The following is a 19,747-nucleotide window of genomic DNA, read 5'->3' on the forward strand; positions in this document are numbered from 1 at the left end:
TTCATTTTATATTGTTTGGGTTGTATATTAAAAAAAAAAATATAAAAAAAAAAAAAAAAAAAAATATATATATATATATATATATATAAGTCTAATTAAAAATGACAATTCTTGCAATAGTTTCAAAAACTCATAAATATAGCCTAATCTTAATATATATATATAAATATATATATATATATATATATATATATATAGATATAGATATAGATATATAAACCTTCTTTGAAATAAAAATAAATAAATCTTATTAATATTTTTCACATAGTGAACAGTCACATTCAGCCTATAATTAATATATAATTAAGTAACAAAGTAAATATAACAAAGAGAAACCAATAGGGAACGCTCATAATCATACCCCATGAGCACCGCAATACAATATTATATTCATGCCAAAATGTTACGGTAATCAGTTCAATGTTAAATATGCGTTGGACAGCTGTTTCCCAAGGGTACAACACTGTCTCGAATTTAAAATAAAAAAGTCGTGAAAAATGTGTCCCCGTCCGGTGGACCCTGTTGCAGAGTCTAATGGCCAACTGTCTTCTTGAACCAATCACGCATGACCGAAGCCCCGCCTCTCTAATTTAAACTCCACCCCGTCTCCGCCCACAATGAATATTAAATAGTTTTATTAGTTATTCTGACCACTTCTAGGGGACCTAAGATTTATTCATTTATTTTTGTTTATATATAAATATATACATATGAGGAACTTTGCCATCAAGAAAAGCACCAAGCCATGAAACATTTCCGATGTTATAAAATGAATGCTGTTTGAGAGAGGCGTGACTCATGAACTCGCGTAGTCTCGCGAGAAGTCAGATCTCTAATGTTGAAGAAGTGACTGTGTGGCTGCTGTAAACATGCTCAAAGCAATAAACAAGACAAATCTGAGGCAGTTGGTAAGACAAATCCGTCGTAACAACGTATTAACGATTATACACCTTTTCAAAAGCACATTATTTCTCAGTGACCTTTCCAAATAGAAATGCACTTGGTTAAATAGCTTAGCGTGCTGGCTAACAGACTCTTTTAGAAGTTGTACAACATGCTACAAAACCGCCTTTGCTGTTGTTTTCCATCTGAACATGTTTTATTGTACCCATTTTCGATTTGTGGTTGTTAAAACGTATTGTCAGATGTTTAATCGGATTTTTGGACATTATGACTATGCTGCATGCTAGCTTAGAAGCTAGGCGAAGTTGCATTTGCTGCGAGTTTTTAAGAGTTTTGATTTTGTTTTAAAGATTTAGGCTCAAATATTGAGCATTGTGTATATATACATGGCTATTTTTAAGCATTGGTAACACCAATAAGTTAAGCCTAGATCATAAACATAAAGCTGGTTTTCTGTCTCTCAAGGTTATGCAACATGTAAACAGTGCATTATGAAACTAGACCTCAGTGACTTTAGAAATGGACCTTAAGACTAAAGGATCTGATTGACCTTCATTGCATTTACATGCTTATGTGTCATTTGATTAGATACAAATAACTATGCAGAATCCAATCACATTGTGTGGGCTACATGCCGGTCATTTCAATTTGTTATATATCAGATTTCTATTGACCTCTATGGGTTACAGCAAAATGACTGGCTCCCATGGATTAAACTAGTAACATCATAGCAGTTATATGGGTGGAAGGGTTTGCGTTTGCTATTTATATCATAATGTATCAGTTTTAGTTGTTTACCAAACTAGTTCTCTCTCTCCAGTCTGGTCTGATTCAGAGGTTTCAGAGCACTCTGGTTGTGGCCGAACACAACAATGGCATGCTGACCCCCATCACCCTGAACGCCATCTCCGCTGCCAAAAAAGTGGGCAGTGAAGTGTCCTGTTTGGTCGCTGGAACGGACTGTGCGAAGGTATTATCTTTGTACGTCCATTGATTTATGTGTAGCAGGTTGAAAGACTGATTTCGGAGGTCTGATTATGGGTTTTTGGACAGGTTGCAGAACAGCTGTCCAAAGTTCAAGGGGTGAAGAAAGTTCTGGTTGCTCAGCATGAAGCCTACAAGGGGTTATTGCCAGGTAAACATGACTATTTAAGTTTTAGTTTAAACATTTGGGTGTATTTGGTTGTTGTACTATTCCCAACTTAAAGCTGAAGTGTGTCATTTTTTCAAAGTTTAAATACTTTCTCTAATCCTAGCTGAATATTGCGGTCAACTATAAGTAAGAAGACGGGTGCTTTGGATAAAAGCTTCTGTCAGATGAATAAATGCTAATTTGACATGTTACTGTGTTGGGTTGTTTGTATTCTTGGGTGTTTGGTGAGGGAAGGAGGTATGGGGCGATATGAACAAAACTCATTCTATCTTCTTTCACAGAGGAGCTTACACCACTCATCTTGGCAACCCAGAAACAGTTTAGTTTCACACACATCTGTGCTGGAGCCTCTGCTTTCGGAAAGGTAAATTCAAGCTCGAGAATCCGGCTGAAAGGGTGACATGCTTACTGTGTTTATCTCTGAGCCATCTCCTTTCTTATACACACTGTGGTAAAAGCAACTCTGTGGTTACTCACTTTGTGAAAACAATGACCTTTGAAGTTGTGCGGTATCAAAAAACCCATTCTAAATATAATGATACAGATTTGTATTAAGCAAAGGCTCAATGACAAACTTTTTCAGGTCGTATAAATATTTACAGAGGTGTACATTTTTGCCTTGATCCCTGTTTGTTATTTGCTAGCAAACTTGTTTTCTTATGTCAGAAAAAAATTTCTGTAAACTTTTGCCTTGATCCTTTTTATTTACTAGCAAATTTTTTTTCAAATACAAAAGTTGACAAATTTTTGCCTTGATCCTTTTTGTTTTGTGCTAACAAACTTTTTTCAAAAACAACATTTTTTGCCTTGCTCCTTTTTGTTATTTGCACATTTTTTTAATACAAAAACTGATTTTTGTTTTGCATTGATCTTTTTTGTTATTTACTAACAAAAAAATTGTGTATACAAATTTTTTTGACTTGATCCTTTTTATTATTTACTAACAAAAATGGTTCACGTCATACAAAAATGTATGTACATTTTTGCCTTCATCCTTTTTGTTATTTACTAACAATCTTTTTTTCACACACAAAAATTGAGGTACATTTTTGCCTTTTTGTTATTTACTAACAGACTTTTTTCACATACAAAAATGTAGATACATTTTTGCCTTGATCCTTTTTTATTTGTGCTAACAACCATTTTTTTCACATCATACAGAAAATTATGTACATTTTTGCCTTTTTGTTATTTACTAACAAACTTCTTTACACACAAAAATTTAAGTGCATTTTTGCCTTGATTTTTATTTAACAAGATTTTTTCTCATACAAAAATTGATGTGCTTTTTTGTACAGATTGTACAAAATTGCAAAACATTTTTGCCTTGATCTTGCTGGTGAACTTTTCAGGTTTTTCAGCATATATTTTTGCCTTGATCCCTTTTTTGTTTCATTGTGTGTCATTGAGAAGTATAGCTATGCTATATTTAATGCTGGATTTCGTAGTTACTCTCATTCTGAACTTATTTGATTATTTCAAAGCGCAAATGGGAAACGGATTGCAGACTCACGTACTGCTGAGCCCCTATCAGGCTTCTTACTTTTGGAATTGTGGGAGAAGTCCGTCCTCAATAAGTGCGGCTCTATTATATGCACGGTTATTTGTCATTCCTCAGCCAAACTGTCAGACAGCATATCTAATGGTTTTTAAATTGAATTGTAATACATTAAACAGTATCTTATGTAGCCTAACCCCAGACCAAAGAGATGTATTAGTCTCAATTTCCTCACTGGCTAAATGTATTTTATTTGATGGATTCTTAAGTGGTGGATTTGGTTTCATTATGTCACTATATAAAACACTTGAATTACCACTATGCAATATTTTTCACTTCTAGACATAACTTAGAGCTCTTTTTCAGACTCGATATTTATTCCGTCTGAGATGTGGGATGGCCAAAGTTTTCAGACATGTGGTTTTTGATCAATGTCTACCCAAATAATGCTATTTCGAAACAAATCAAATTTGAACAGAGTTGCAGATAAGGGTTCATACAGTGGCCCTAAAAAGTATTTGAATAATTAAGCCACACTTAAAACTAGTTTTGATATTTTGTATCTAATGCAGTGACATTCAGACATTTTGAAGTGTGACTTAAAGGGATAATTCACCAAAAATGAAAATTCTGTCTTCATTTATTCACCCTAATGTTGTTCCAAACCAATATAATTTCTATTATTCACAAAAGGAGATGTTAGGCACGACGTTGGCTTCAGTCACCATTCACTGTCATTGTATGGAAGAAAAAAAAAAAATTGTAATGCAATGTAAGTGAATGTTTACTGGGGTGTCCAAATGCTTTTTTTTTAATAAGGGCTTGTGTGCATCTGTATTTTCAGAATCTCCTCCCGAGAGTGGCAGCCAAGTTGGACGTGGCTCCAATTTCAGACATCACTGAGATCAAATCCCCAGACACTTTCGTGAGGACCATTTATGCTGGTAAATAAGAACATATACCTCCAATAGCATTTGATATAAATATCATGAAACACAAGCTTTTGAAGCCACCTGCTTTCAAATCTGTTCCATATCATCTTTGTTTAACTTCCTGGCTGGTCAAGTTTGTGATTTAGGAGTCTGGCCATTGGATGGCTGCTTGCACGGAGACAAGCAGACAGTGACTCACAGCGACTCGGGGCGAATCGTATATATTCATTTTAAAATCTGGGGAGAACCCTGGAGCCTTTTTGTCCTACTTTGCATCAATTATTTTTCTGTTTGCCATTTCTCATCCATAAAATCTTCTTAATTACTCTAGCCACTTTATCTTTGGCAAGCACAGAGCACTTGTTTAAAAATTATATTTATGAGAGTTTTTTTTTTTAAATGATTTTAAATCAGACGTAGGTATTATTCATGCAAAACATCAAATAAAAAGTGGTGTTTTGTCATTTGTGGTGATCGTTTATGGGATTCTAAAGGCTTTTTTGTCATCGAAATCCACTGAAGTATCATTCATGTCCGTTGCACAAAGGGTGAGGGACGATTTATGCGCCCAAGTTTTATACTTAAGGCTAGGAAATCCTAACCGTAAGTATGAGCAATTGTAATAGTTATGCTTGCCTTGGTGAACACCACTTAAGACAAATTGTACAAAAACATTCAGTAATGTTTTCGGAACCTGTTCTGTGATCCTTGAGTAATTTAAATTTTAAACCCCTTATTTTTTTCCCCGATTCTTGTTTTTGTTGGGGGGTTTTTTCGGCTGCAGGAAATGCCCTCAGCACAGTCAAGTGCAATGAAAGCATCAAGATCTTTACCGTTCGAGGGACCTCCTTTGAGCCCGCCGCCACTGAAGGAGGCAGCGCCTCTTTAGAAGAAGGTACTCAACTGTTTGATAAAGTTAGACACGCACTGCTGTTTGTTAATGTTTTGCTTTAAGGTCACGCTGACTTTGATACCACACACAAAGGTTTGAAATTTGTGGCGTTGTATATATCCTTAGCTAATCCTCCACTCTGTTACGAGGTTTTGATGGGCTTGTTTGTTTAAACGTTGACTTTAAAGGGGTTGTAAAGGGGTATTCGGGAACAACTTGTCCTGTTTATTTGGACTTCTCCTCACGAGATGTCATTGGTTTTGCAGTCTCGCCGTCTACCCCTGCTGGACTCTCTGAGTGGCTGGAACAAACTCTGACCAAGAGTGACCGTCCAGAGCTCACCAGTGCTAAAGTGGTCGTGTCAGGAGGTAAGAACATTGTGTGTGGACCTCCACTGACATTACAGGAAATTGACATGATATATCTTCATACTTTTTATGAAATGGATAATTTTAGTTCAGGATGCTGATTTGTCAATGCAGAATTTCAGTCGAGCTAAAATATGCAACATATGTAGTTGTTCTAGCGCAATACACCGGTTAATACAATACAATAGTATATATTTTTAATTAAAATATAATTTATTACAAAAAACATTACTACTGTTGCAAATGTTTCTTTAAACTACTGAGATGTTGTTTAAATGTGTAATGATACTGATAAGTTTCACAAATCTCAGGTATACAAAACAGCACTTGCTTAATTTCTAAAAGTAAAATTAACTTCAGTTCAATAAGTGAGTCAAAAATCAGAAGATTTCGTCAGATTGATTCACACCAAGAACTCATGAGTTTGTGAGTCTTTTAAAAATACTCATAAAAAGAACCGGTTCAAAGAGTAATTTGCTCATGAATCAGACTACACTGTTACATGTTATTTTTGCATTACATTTTATTTTTTTCAAATTGAATTCATTTTAGATTGCAAGATCAAAGCTTGAGTAAAATGTATTTTTGATTTTTGATTTTTACTTTTTTTTGTTTGTGGATTTTTCCCCTTTTTCACCCAATTTGGAATGCCCAATTCCCAATGCGCTTTTAAGTCCTCGTGGTCGCGTAGTGATTCGCCTCAATCCGGGTGGCGGAGGACGAATCCCAGCTGCCTCCGCGTCTGTGACCATCAACCCGCGCATCTTATCGTGTAGCTTGTTGAGTGTGTTACCACGGAGACATAGCGCGTGTAGAGGCTTCACACCATCCACCGCGTCATCCACGCTTAACTCACCATGCGCCCCACTGAGAACAAACCACATTATAGTGACCACGAGGAGGTTACCCCATGTGACTCTACCCTCCCTAGCAACCGGGCCAATTTGGTTGCTTAGGAGAACTGGCTGGAGTCACTCAGCACAACCTGGGATTCGAACTAGCGAACTCCAGGGGTGGTAGCCAGCGTCTTTTACCACTGAGCTACCCAGGCCCCCTTTGGGTAAACATTCTTTACAAAATAATATATTTTGCTGTGGATTTAGTTCTTCAAAGTGGTGCATTAAACACTGCTATATTGTTATGGTGAAACTTTGCTATGCGCCGTACCTAGAAATGAGAGGTCGACCGATAACTAAGGTGATGCAAAAGGCGATAACCGATTAATCGTCCAATTGTTTTTAAAATCGATTCATAGAATGCTAATATTCTTAGTCTTTCCTTATTATGACGGGCACAGACACAGAGGCTACAAGAGTCCAATTCACCAGATTATTTTAATTTCTAAAAGCACGACTGGATCCACCTTTCTGGAATCTTCATTGGTTTACAGGTAACACTTTACAATAAGGTTCCATTTGTTAACATTAGTTAACAACATTAGGTAATAATGAACAATATTTATTAAGCATTTATTAATGTTAGTTAATGTTGTTTTCAACATATACTAATATATATTTCAAATCAGTTGTGTTAGTTAACATTAGTTAGTGCACTATAAACTAACAATGAACAAGTGTATTTTTATTAACTAACATTAACAAAGATTAATAACAAATATATTGTTAATTGTTTGTTCATGTTACCTAATGCATTTACTAATGTTAACAAATGGAACCTTATTGTGAAGTGTTACCGGTTTACAGATGCGAACGTCAGAGTTGAAGTTTTTTCAACTTTTGTTTACATTGTTCGTTGTTCTCTTCGTCCTTTCGATGCTCCATCCTGTTTCAAATCAATTCATTCGCAGGTTCTTGCAGTGTAAACTCTAGTGTGTTTAGACGCTCTTAGTCATGACTTTATTCACAATATAGCATGACCTCTTATTGCTTAATCGAAGAAAAATAAAGAATCAAAAAATTACAACAAACAAAAAAAATTTCCCACAGGGACTGCATTATCCCTGTGTTTATGTTCGCTGTGTTTGAACTGTAGGTCATTATGTCGGGTATTCCCTGGAAATTTCAAGCCTGTGGTTTTTCCCCTGGAAAATCAATAGTAAACTGAGATGGTATTGATCGTAGTGAAGTCATAACCTTGTCAGTAATTTCATATTTTATGGCCATCTGCCGTCTCTCCATCATAACAGGGAGGGGCTTGAAGAGCAGCGAGAACTTCAAACTGCTCTACGACCTCGCTGACCAACTCAATGCAGCTGGTATGATGTGGCCTCTTTGACATTGGTTGTCTTGTCATTAATGTTGATTTTAACCTAGAATCTCTCTTCAGTGCAGGTGTTAGTTTGGTATGTCAGGGCTCATTTTACAGGATGTTTTCTGCTGGCCTGGTTGAGTAGTAAATTTTCACTGGTTCCACCACAAAAAAGATAATTTTTAGTAATGTATTTTTATGTGTGTAAAATATATCTTATGCTTTTCATTAAATGTTAAAAATAGGTTATTAATTTGAAGTAATAGCTGCCAATTATATAGCTCATATTATGTAACTCCATGACCGCTATTAATACATACATCTGCTATAAAATGATAGCATGTGAAGTTAAACATTTGTGATTGGTTAATCACTTTAAACCCATTTTCACTGATGATGCCAAGACTATTTCGAGTAATTCTTGCAATTTTGACACAACCTCATCTATGTTAGTAAGCTGCATAACTTTACTTTGGCATATTTAGCTCAGTAAAATTTGCAAAAATAAAAAAAAAGTGTTAACTTTTATATAAGATCACATGTACAAGATCAGCAAATGTAAGATTTAGTGACAATGCAGAACTGGCCCGATGCTTATTTTTTAGCCTTGGATTTCTGTATATTTCGCTGACTAACACTGACTACCACAATTTTTCTCATAGTTGGCGCCTCCAGAGCTGCCGTTGACGCTGGCTATGTCCCCAATGACATGCAGGTTGGACAAACTGGAAAGATTGTAGCTCCAGTAAGTACTACTACTGGAAAATGGACGTCTCATTTCTTATGTACTGCAGTCAGTCCATAGTTCGCACTAATCGCCTTTACATAATGGTTAATTCTCTCAAAGTTCAACACTAGTTGATAAGCCCACCCGCTTTTCAGACGTATTTATTAAACAGTTCTGACTTTGAAGACAACAACATCTATTTTATTTTTGATTTTTTTTCTGTTTGAATCCAGAAAGATGGATCTGTGTTGCCCTTTAAAAAGGTTAATTTTCCATTATCCGGTTCGAGTGGGACCTCCCAACTGTCATTATCCACACATTAGCGGCTTTGAGGCGTTTTAATGTAGTTAATGGCACATTCTGACTTCTAAATGATTTACCAGAGCCATTAGTGGAGCCGTGCACAGCGCAGGTCTGCCCTGAGCTCAAACCAGGCAATTCAGCCCCAAACTCAATTCGCCAAATGTTTTGACAAGCTTGTCAAATGCAGCTCAACCATTGTGCATTAGTATTCACCCAGAACAAGTCCCGAATGGATTCTACCAGTGAGGAGTCCAGTGAGATGAACTCGAGTCGAGATGGATCAGTGTTGTTTTGAGTCGATTGAGTATGCATATGCTGGTTAATCGTAATGTTTTGACCCTCAGGGTGATATTTCGACGATTGGATGTAAATAGTTGGAGAGTTGTATTCCTTTTTGGACCTGTCAGCCTTTGTATAAATTAATTAAATGCAAGCTTTAGAAAATGTTGTATGTTTTGGTATCACAAGTGTCTCAGCAAATAGAACAGGGCACCAAAACACTGAGTGCTTTTGCACTGACTATTTTTAACAATCTGACAATGGGTTAGATCATGTGGACTCCTTAAGTTTTCTTTTATCTGGGTAAGGTCAAAAAGGGTTTAAGAAAAAATATTGGTATAAATAGATTTTTGCCTGTTTTTGCATTGCATATAAACACCTTTACCATTGTTCTGGTGGTTTATCCAATGTACACGTGCCTTTTTTGACATCATGATTTTGTCATGTAAATTTTGTCATTTTGTCATTATGTTTTTTGATAGTTATCTGCGTATAGCTGTGTACGTAAATGCACTCACTAATACTAGAACTGGTATGACATCAAGTTTGTTTCGCTATAGTCCTATTATAGTTCCATTTTAAATTTTCACAACACATTTAACTTGCATATTGACACATTTCCAGATAAAACTGAATATTCAGCTATTAGCAGTAAAGTGATGTTATTCTAAGAATATTGTTTTAAGATTTATACAAATGTATTTTAATATTTATTAACAATTAAAAGTAAATGGGTCAGTTTTCAATTTCATGATTTCGATTTCATGATTTTCTATTTAGCTGTCGAGCAGGACTTGATTCTGTTCTTGAGGATTTTAATGAATTGAAATATATTGGATAATATTATTTTGAAACATATTAGGCTATGATATTATTAGTTAATATTTTTTCCTGGCTTTACGGCCATGGTAATGACAGCAGAGAGTCTTTTAGAGGTGAGGAAAAATTATGATTTGCTAAAAAAAATTATATAAATAGAGAATACATGAAATTTTTAATTATAATTATATTTTTTTAGTGAAATAATGAAATTGATAAAAAGTAGTGGTTTTATTTGTAAAAACCTTAAATAGGGTAAATTTTGACATGTTGTCTCAGTATAGTAAAGTATGGTTTGGCTTGTTGCCACACAGCATCTACACATATAGAGAAACAGTATTTGTGGGCCTCTGTCCCTTCTGCCCATCTGAAACACCAGCTCTGCCCTCCTTCCTCTCCCTCTGGCTTTTAGAGCTCTGGCCGCCCACCCTCGTGTTCACAAATTGAAGCTGAGACCCCCGGGAGACTGCCGCAGTCACATTAAACTGCACTGAAATATTCATGGAGCAGTGCATTAAGCTGAGAGCCACTGATGTACCACTCCCTCGGGTGAAGGGTGGGGATGAGGGGGGAGGGATGAAGGGCTGCTCCCGGCCACATCCCCTAAGAGCTCCTCTTTTGAGTAATTGCTAAGATGTTGTGCCCTGGACTCTGGGACGGGAGGTCAGCAGAACGGTTTAGTGCCAGTTCTGAGATGCTGAATGGTTTGAGCTCACTGGCTCTGATTTACAACTTTAAACGACCTTAGTTATCGTAGGACATATGATGCTGCAAAATTGTTTTTTTGTGTGTTAAATCTTTGGAGTTTTTTGGTATAATAGAAAAATAGATTCTGCAATTTAAATCTGAAGAACCTTTTTCCCTGAAGCCGTTACTTGGGAGGCTACTTTACAGTACACTGTGAAAGTTAGAGAGAACTATCATTCAATACATCAACAAAAAATTTACAAAGAATAAGGAAGTGTTGTTTTCTCTGATAAGTCTTAAAATCATCATTTATAAAAACATTTTTAAACCCTGCAGGAGCTGTACATTGCTGTTGGCATCTCTGGAGCTATCCAACATCTCGCTGGAATGAAAGATAGCAAGGTACGGTTTGTAACATGTCAAAATGCACACAGACATTGTACAACATTTAAAAGATATCACTGTTTCTGATAATAACCTCAATTAGAGGAAATCCCACCAATGCCCATCGGTATCTCCTGGAGTTTCCAGAATGTGCCAAGATAACTCACTCTCAAGTGTGACGGTGGAGTGTTTTAAAAGCAATCTGGGGTAGCTTTTTACCTGCATCCATAATTCAAATGTGTTATCTGTTCCACATCTTTGCAGTAGAGCTCGTTATGGTACTGCTTCACGATCTGTCAGACCACTCCGTATCCAAGACATCTTTGCCCTGAATCTTGACCATCTACCCCCATATCGTTCATACAAATTGTATATAAACATACAGCTCTGGAAAAAATGAAGAGACCACTGCAAAATTATCAGTTTCTCTGGATTTACTATTTATAGGTATGTGTTTGAGTAAAATGAACAGTTCATTATACAGTTTATTCTATAAACTACTGACAACATTTCTCCCAAATTCCAAATAAAAATATAGTCATTTAGAGCATTTATTTGCAGAAAATGACAACTGGTCAAAATAACAAAAAAGATGCAGTGTTTTCAGACCTCGAATAATGCAAAGAAAACAAGTACATATTCATTTTTAAACAACACAATACTAATGGAACTTAGGAAGAGTTCAGAAATCAATATTTGGTGGAATAACCCTGATTTTCAATCACAGCTTACATTTATCTTGGCATGCTCTCTGCCAGTCTTTCACATTGCTGTTGGGTGACTTTATGCCACTCCTGCCGCAAAAATTCAAGCAGCTTGGCTTTGTTTGATGGCTTGTGGTCATCCATCTTCCTCTTGTTCACATTCCAGAGTTTTTCAATGGGGTTCAGGTCTGGAGATTGGGCTGGCCATGATAGGGTCTTGATCCGGTGGTCCTTCATCCACACCTTGATTGACCTGGCTGTGTGGCATGGAGCATTGTCCTGTTGGACAAACCAATCCTCAGAGTTGGGGAACATTGTCAGAGCAGAAGGAAGCAAGTTTTCTTCCAGGAAAACCTTGTACGTGGTCTTTCACAAAGACGAATCTGCCCGATTCCAGCCTTGCTGATGCAGCCCCAGATCATCACAGATCCTCCACCTAGTCGTCTAATGGTTAGACGCAAACCTGGAGAGGTCTTTAAGCCACTGTGTCTCGCACCCACTGTGAAATTTGGTGGAGGGTCGGTGATGATATTATTTTATATGTTATCAGTGCTTTTTATAGAATAAAACAAAAATGTTCATTTTACTCAAACACAGACCTATAAATAGTAAATCTATAGCAACTGCTCATTTTGCAGTGGTCTCTTAATCTTTTTCCAGAGCTGTGTGTGTGTGTGTGTATATATATATATATATATATATATATATATATATATACACACACACACACACACACACACACACACACACACTCTACCGGTCAAAAGTTTTGAAACACTTATTCTTTATTATAATTTTTTTTTTCTTCACATTTTAGAATAATAGTAAAGTCATCAAAACTATGGAATAACATAAATGGAACTATGGGAATTATGTTGTGACTAAACAAAATCTAAAATAAATCAAAACTGTGTTATATTTTAGCATCTTCAAAGTAGTCACCCTTTGCCTAGAATTTGCAGACATGAACTCTTGACATTTTCTCAACCAACTTCTTGAGGTATCACCCTGGGATGCTTTTTAAACAGTATTGAAGGAGTTCCCATCTATGTTGGGCACTTATTGGCTGCTTTTCTTTATTATTTGGTCCAAGTCATCCATTTCAAAAACTTATTTTATTTTATTTTTTATTAAATTTTAGTTTTATATTGAAATAAATTAATATGGTGGCACAATTATATTTTTGTCTACAAAACTAATTTCAAACATTTAAGCATACGCCTTCAGATCAAAAGATTTTTAAGATCATGAGAAACATTTCAGTCAAGTGTTTCAAAACTTTTGACCGGTAGTGTGTGTGTATGTATGTATGTATGTGTGTGTGTGTGTGTGTGTGTGTGTGTGTGTGTGTGTAATATATATATATATAGATACACATGTGTATATGTATACACACACATATATACAGTGAATATATATATATATATACATACACACAGTATATATTTTTCATGTTAGCTTTTGAAGACTCTAGTTCATCAGTACTGGCCCAAGATACAGTTGAAGTCAGGAGTTTACATACACCTTAGCCAAATACATTTAAACTCAGTTTAATCGTAGAAAACTTTTCCTGTCTGAGTTAGGATCACTACTTTATTTTAAGATGTGAAATGTCAGAATAATAGTAGAGGGAATTATTTATTTCAGCTTTTATTTTTTCATCACATTCTCAGTGGGTCAGAAGTTTACATACACTTTGTTAGTATTTGGCATCATTGCCTTTAAATTGTTTAACTTTGGTCAAACGTTTTGGGTAGCCTTCCACAATCTTCTCACAATAAGTTGCTGGAATTTTGACCCATTCCTCCAGACAGAACTGGTGTAACTGTGTCAGGTTTGTAGGCCTCCTTGCTCGCACATGCTTTTTCAGTTCTGCCAACAAATTTTCTATTGGATTGAGGTCAGGGCTTTGTGATGGCCACTTCAGTACCTTGACTTTGTTGTCCTTAAGCCATTTTGCCACAACTTTGGAGGTATGCTTGGGGTCATTATCCATTTGGAAGACCTATTTGCGACCAAGCTTTAAGTTCCTGGCTGATGTCTTGAGATGTGGCTGATGTCTTGAGATTTTGCTTCAATATATCCACATAATTTTCCTTCCTCATGATGACATCTATTTTGTGAAGTGCACCAGTTCCTCCAGCAGCAAAGCACCCTCACAACATGATGCTGCCACCCCCATGCTTCACAGTTGGGATGGTGTTCCCATAATGGGAACCAATTCCTCCAAACATAATGATGATCATTATGGCCAAACAATAAAATTTTTGTTTCATCAGACCAGTGGACATTTCTCCAAAAAGTAAGATCTTTGTCCCCATGTGCTCTTGCAAACTGTAGTCTGGCTTTTTATGGTGGTTTTGGAGCAGTGCCATCTTTCTTGCTGAGCAGCCTTTCAGGTTATGCCGATATAGGACTTGTTTTACTGTAGATATAGATACTTGTCTACCTGTTTCCTCCAGCATCTTGACAAGTTCTTTTGCTGTTGTTTTGGTATTGATTTGCACTTTTCGCACCAAACTATGTTCATCTCTAGGAGACAGAATGCGTCTTCCTGAGTGGTATGATGGCTGCGTGGCCACATGGTGTTTATATTTGCATACTATTGTTTGTACAGATGAACGTGGTACCTTCAGGCATTTGGGAATTGCTCCCAAGGATGAACCAGACATGTGGAGGTCCACAATTTTTTTTTCTGAGGTCTTGGCTGATTTCTTTTGATTTCCCCATGATGTCAAGCAAAGAAGTACTGAGTTTGAATGTAGGCCTTAAAATACATCCACAGGTACACCTCCAATTGACTCCAATTAGCCTGTCAGAAGCTAATTGGCTAAATACGTAAAGGCTTGACATAATTTTCTGGAATTTTTCAAGCTGCTTAAAGGCACAGTTAACTTGGTGTATGTAAACTTCTGACCCACTGGAATTGTGATAGTCAATTAAAAGTGAAACAATCTGTCTGTAAACAATTGTTGGACAAATTACTTATGCCATGCACAAAGCAGATGTCCTAAACAACTTGCCAAAACTATAGTTTGCTAATATGAAATCTGTGGAGTGGTTAAAAAATGAGTTTTAATGATTTCAACCTAAGTGTATGTACACTTATGACTTCAACTGTAGATGCTTTGGGATAAACAGTAGTCCACTGTGGTAACTAATTCACTTTTTTGTTTTACAGACCATTGTGGCCATTAACAAGGACCCAGAAGCTCCCATTTTCCAGGTGGCTGACTATGGCCTAGTGGCAGATCTGTTCAAGGTAAAGGCTAATTTTTACTTCCTGGGTAAACGGGCTTCTTTTAGTTTGCAAAAAAAAAAAAAAAACTACCACTAATGGAAACCACACCCTGGAGATATATATATATATATATATATATATATATATATATATATATATATACACACAGGTGCATCTCAATAAATTAGAATGTCGTGGAAAAGTTCATTTATTTCAGTAATTCAACTCAAATTGTAAAACTCGTGTATTAAATAAATTCAATGCACACAGACTGAAGTAGTTTAAGTCTTTGGTTCTTTTAATTGTGATGATTTTGGCTCACATTTAACAAAAACCCACCAATTCACTATCTCAAAAAATTAGAATATGGTGACATGCCAATCAGCTAATCAACTCAAAACACCTGCAAAGGTTTCCTGAGCCTTCAAAATGGTCTCTCAGTTTGGTTCACTAGGCTACACAATCATGGGGAAGACTGCTGATCTGACAGTTGTCCAGAAGACAATCATTGACACCCTTCACAAGGAGGGTAAGCCACAAACATTCATTGCCAAAGAAGCTGGCTGTTCACAGAGTGCTGTATCCAAGCATGTTAACAGAAAGTTGAGTGGAAGGAAAAAGTGTGGAAGAAAAAGATGCACAACCAACCGAGAGAACCGCAGCCTTATGAGGATTGTCAAGCAAAATTGATTCAAGAATTTGGGTGAACTTCACAAGGAATGGACTGAGGCTGGGGTCAAGGCATCAAGAGCCACCACACACAGACACGTCAAGGAATTTGGCTACAGTTGTCGTATTCCTCTTGTTAAGCCACTCCTGAACCACAGACAACGTCAGAGGCGTCTTACCTGGGCTAAGGAGAAGAACTGGACTGTTGCCCAGTGGTCCAAAGTCCTCTCTTCAGATGAGAGCAAGTTTTGTATTTCATTTGGAAACCAAGGTCCTAGAGTCTGGAGGAAGGGTGGAGAAGCTCATAGCCCAAGTTGTTTGAAGTCCAGTGTTAAGTTTCCACAGTCTGTGATGATTTGGGGTGCAATGTCATCTGCTGGTGTTGGTCCATTGTGTTTTTTGAAAACCAAAGTCACTGCACCCGTTTACCAAGAAATTTTGGAGCACTTCATGCTTCCTTCTGCTGACCAGCTTTTTAAAGATGCTGATTTCATTTTCCAGCAGGATTTGGCACCTGCCCACACTGCCAAAAGCACCAAAAGTTGGTTAAATGACCATGGTGTTGGTGTGCTTGACTGGCCAGCAAACTCACCAGACCTGAACCCCATAGAGAATCTATGGGGTATTGTCAAGAGGAAAATGAGAAACAAGAGACCAAAAAATGCAGATGAGCTGAAGGCCACTGTCAAAGAAACCTGGGCTTCCATACCACCTCAGCAGTGCCACAAACTGATCACCTCCATGCCACGCTGAATTGAGGCAGTAATTAAAGCAAAAGGAGCCCCTACCAAGTATTGAGTACATATACAGTAAATGAACATACTTTCCAGAAGGCCAACAATTCACTAAAAATGTTTTTTTATTGGTCTTATGATGTATTCTAATTTTTTGAGATAGTGAATTGGTGGGTTTTTGTTAAATGTGAGCCAAAATCATCACAATTAAAAGAACCAAAGACTTAAACTACTTCAGTCTGTGTGCATTGAATTTATTTAATACACGAGTTTCACAATTTGAGTTGAATTACTGAAATAAATGAACTTTTCCACGATATTCTAATTTATTGAGATGCACCTGTGTATATATATATATATATATATATATATATATACACACACATACACATACATACATACATACATACATACTTCAAATAGTGGTCGACCAATAGTGAATTTTTCCAATACCGATAACTAAGGTGGTAGAAAAGGCAGATAAACAATTAATAGGCCGATAGTTTCATTTTATAGAATGTTAAAATATTTTCTTATTCTTTCCTTACAATGACAGGCACAGACTTTGAGGCTACAAGACTCCAAAATGAATAAAATCCGAGATGCAGTTTATTGTTCAACTGAAATCTCAATAATAACTCAAATAATAACTCAATAATAAAAAATAAATAAAAAAATTAAGATTTAGTGCTTGCGCCGAGACTACAAACAAGTCTGAAACACACTGGGTATTCTTATTTTGAAATGGTGACTTGGCTCTGTATCAACACAGAATTTTACCGCTTACTGATGGTTCTAAGAAGCAAATATCGGCACCGATTAATTGGAAAAAATTATATATCAGTCTACCTCTAGTTTGGAATGTGATGTTCTTTAGTTATTTTCCTCAAACTAATTTTAAAACAATGACACTTGTAGTATAAACACATGCTTTGTTTGCCAAGGATGCTTTAGTATGTTCAGTAAAAAAGTTTGATGGCTTCCATTGTGTTAATTAGGCTGCAGATTCCCACTGACTTGAAAGGCAAACAATAGTGTGACTGACTTTGTTACTATAAAACCTGCTATAGGGCAGGGTATCACCAACCACCTCACAAATTGCGATACAGTATATGTCTGTTATACACCTGTGCCACGATTCTATATACCCTGATACATCACGATATCGTAATTGGATTGTAATTGAAACCACACTAATCGTGTGAAAGATACCTGCCCCAAAACCACCTTTTGTTCAGCGGAAACTCATGGAAAAGGGCCTGATTGGAGGTCAGTGGAAATGGGGTAATTAATTTCCAATCCCATTCCCCTTTGTACTCTCCATAATTTCTTGGCACACCCTGTCAATAAAAGTGGTGAAAAGGCCAAAAATGTAATTTAAAAAAAATAGTTTGATTTCTCAGAACGCTGAAGAGAAACAGGATATGTCTACATTAATATGTTTTCGTTTGAAAACTCATTAATTTTACTACGTGTATGCCTCTCATCCAAACTAAAATGCTGCTTTCCTCCACCGAAAACAGTGTTTCGAAAACGCTCTCCGTGACTGCAAACTTCGGAGTAAGATGACGTTAGGAAGTTTTTCAAATGAAAACGGATTAGTGTGGATGTGGATGCAATGTATACCTTTGCCGTTTGAATCTCCAACTAAGGTTTAAGTATAAGTTACAATAAAGATACAATCTACTTCCTCTGAAACATGGATCTCGTTAACATGATCAGGTCACAAGAGACGTTTTAATCCGGTGCTTCGGCCAATCAGTGGCAGCGGTCATGTATATATTATTAATAGCATTGAAAAATAAAATTACACCAGGTCATTGGATCGAAATTTACAATGTTTCTATGCCAGTTTACCACCAAAACCGACAGAAAGCCAAAGCAAAAGTTGAAATTCAACGTCAAAGAAAGAAGTCCCATATTTCCCTGTTAAATTTAGCAGGAAGCATTATTCCATCTAATGGAAAGAGTCACTGAATTCATCAGTGACGAGTCGTGGCTCGAACCAGAGCCCTGTTGTTAAAACCAGGAGCCATATACACAACTTCCCTCCTCCTTTGAGCTCAGAAAAGTAATTGCTAGTCAGCACAAGTGTGCTGGTGTAGTTTTTCACCTTTATTTTCTGTGTCCTCTCACTAGAGCTTTACACGGCCCACTGCGTGCTGTAGTTTCAAGGTAGCACACCCAGTCGCTGTGCCAGAGGGCTGTCACACACAAACACACTATGTCCATCTGTTTACCTGGTGTAATGCTAGCATTGTTTATTTCCCTGTGTTTGCCCTGTAGTTCATGTTTTATTCAGACGGTGCTTGCCATACACAGGTGTGCAGGTAAACTGTGTAAAAGTGATTGTCGGTGATGGGCAACACGAGCGATCAGGGGCAGGCCTCAGATCAGTTTACATGTGATAACTCCTCAGGTAACTGATTAAAATGGATGGGCTTTCTCCTACTTCCTTAGATTGAAAACCAATCCGGGGACATATTGGGGTGATGATATAGTTTTTCAGCCTGCTTGGGAATACTGGATCACCTCGGTTCTATGACGAGAACTTTAACGTATAGGAAAAGTTCACATTGTTCTCAAATGACAACCACTGTGGTGTGATGTACTGCCTAGAATACACTTTAGAATGCTAACCAAGGATGTCTGTAATACCTGGAGAATGCTATCCGTTAGCATTACCATTAATCTCAATGGTAGTTGCTTGGCTGGAAAGTACCAGTAGGTAGAAAAAAGCATGTTGATAAGCATCTGCTGAATGATTTACTATCAAAACATTATTGATTCTTATGTTTCTGCATCCATCTCTAGGTTGTACCTGAGTTGACCGAAGCCCTGAAAAAGTAAGAATCCTAAATAAAGACTGTACCTACATGGAAACATGCAGGAGAACTTCACTGGGAACTTCTTGACATCTGCCTTAAGATCAGAGTGCTCTACTGAAGATCACCTCTCTTGAAGATTACGATTTCATGTACTACCAACCACTGATTTAGACAACTTACCCTTTTTAATAAAAGCATTGAAGAACTCTGTGACACCTGGGGTTGAAATAGTTGCATGTTGGTTTCTTAACATTTCAATGTAGAATCAATTGTTAACTCCATTTGTCAGTCTCTTCTTAAAATATGAATGTTCTGTGTGTTAATGACAGTTTGAACTATTTTGTTCCATATCCCCATGAATTCCAGCTTCTTATATTCTACATCTAGATAAATGGGGTCTATAAAGGGCAAACGCTTT

The 19,747-nt window shown here is 36.8% G+C and overlaps 1 protein-coding gene across 2 annotated transcripts; it reads left to right on the forward strand.

Annotated features, from left to right (window-relative positions):
• Positions 1–777: 777 nt before the first annotated feature.
• Positions 778–19,542, forward strand: LOC127437426 (electron transfer flavoprotein subunit alpha, mitochondrial-like). Of its 2 annotated transcripts, XM_051692320.1 has the most exons (13): positions 778–908; positions 1,724–1,873; positions 1,957–2,038; positions 2,338–2,420; positions 4,399–4,498; positions 5,271–5,381; positions 5,645–5,746; positions 7,893–7,961; positions 8,617–8,699; positions 11,106–11,171; positions 12,024–12,214; positions 15,039–15,119; positions 19,316–19,542. In XM_051692320.1, exons 1-12 carry the CDS (start codon positions 870–872, stop codon positions 15,100–15,102), a joined length of 1,140 nt encoding a protein of 379 aa, XP_051548280.1. In that variant the 5' UTR covers positions 778–869; the 3' UTR covers positions 15,103–15,119; positions 19,316–19,542. The 2 variants fall into 2 exon arrangements, with proteins under 2 accessions (XP_051548280.1, XP_051548281.1); XM_051692321.1 differs by lacking the exon at positions 12,024–12,214.
• The last annotated feature ends 205 nt before the right edge of the window (positions 19,543–19,747 follow it).

This window comes from Myxocyprinus asiaticus, chromosome 48 (assembly GCF_019703515.2).
Source record: "Myxocyprinus asiaticus isolate MX2 ecotype Aquarium Trade chromosome 48, UBuf_Myxa_2, whole genome shotgun sequence".
Classification (NCBI taxonomy): domain Eukaryota; kingdom Metazoa; phylum Chordata; class Actinopteri; order Cypriniformes; family Catostomidae; genus Myxocyprinus; species Myxocyprinus asiaticus.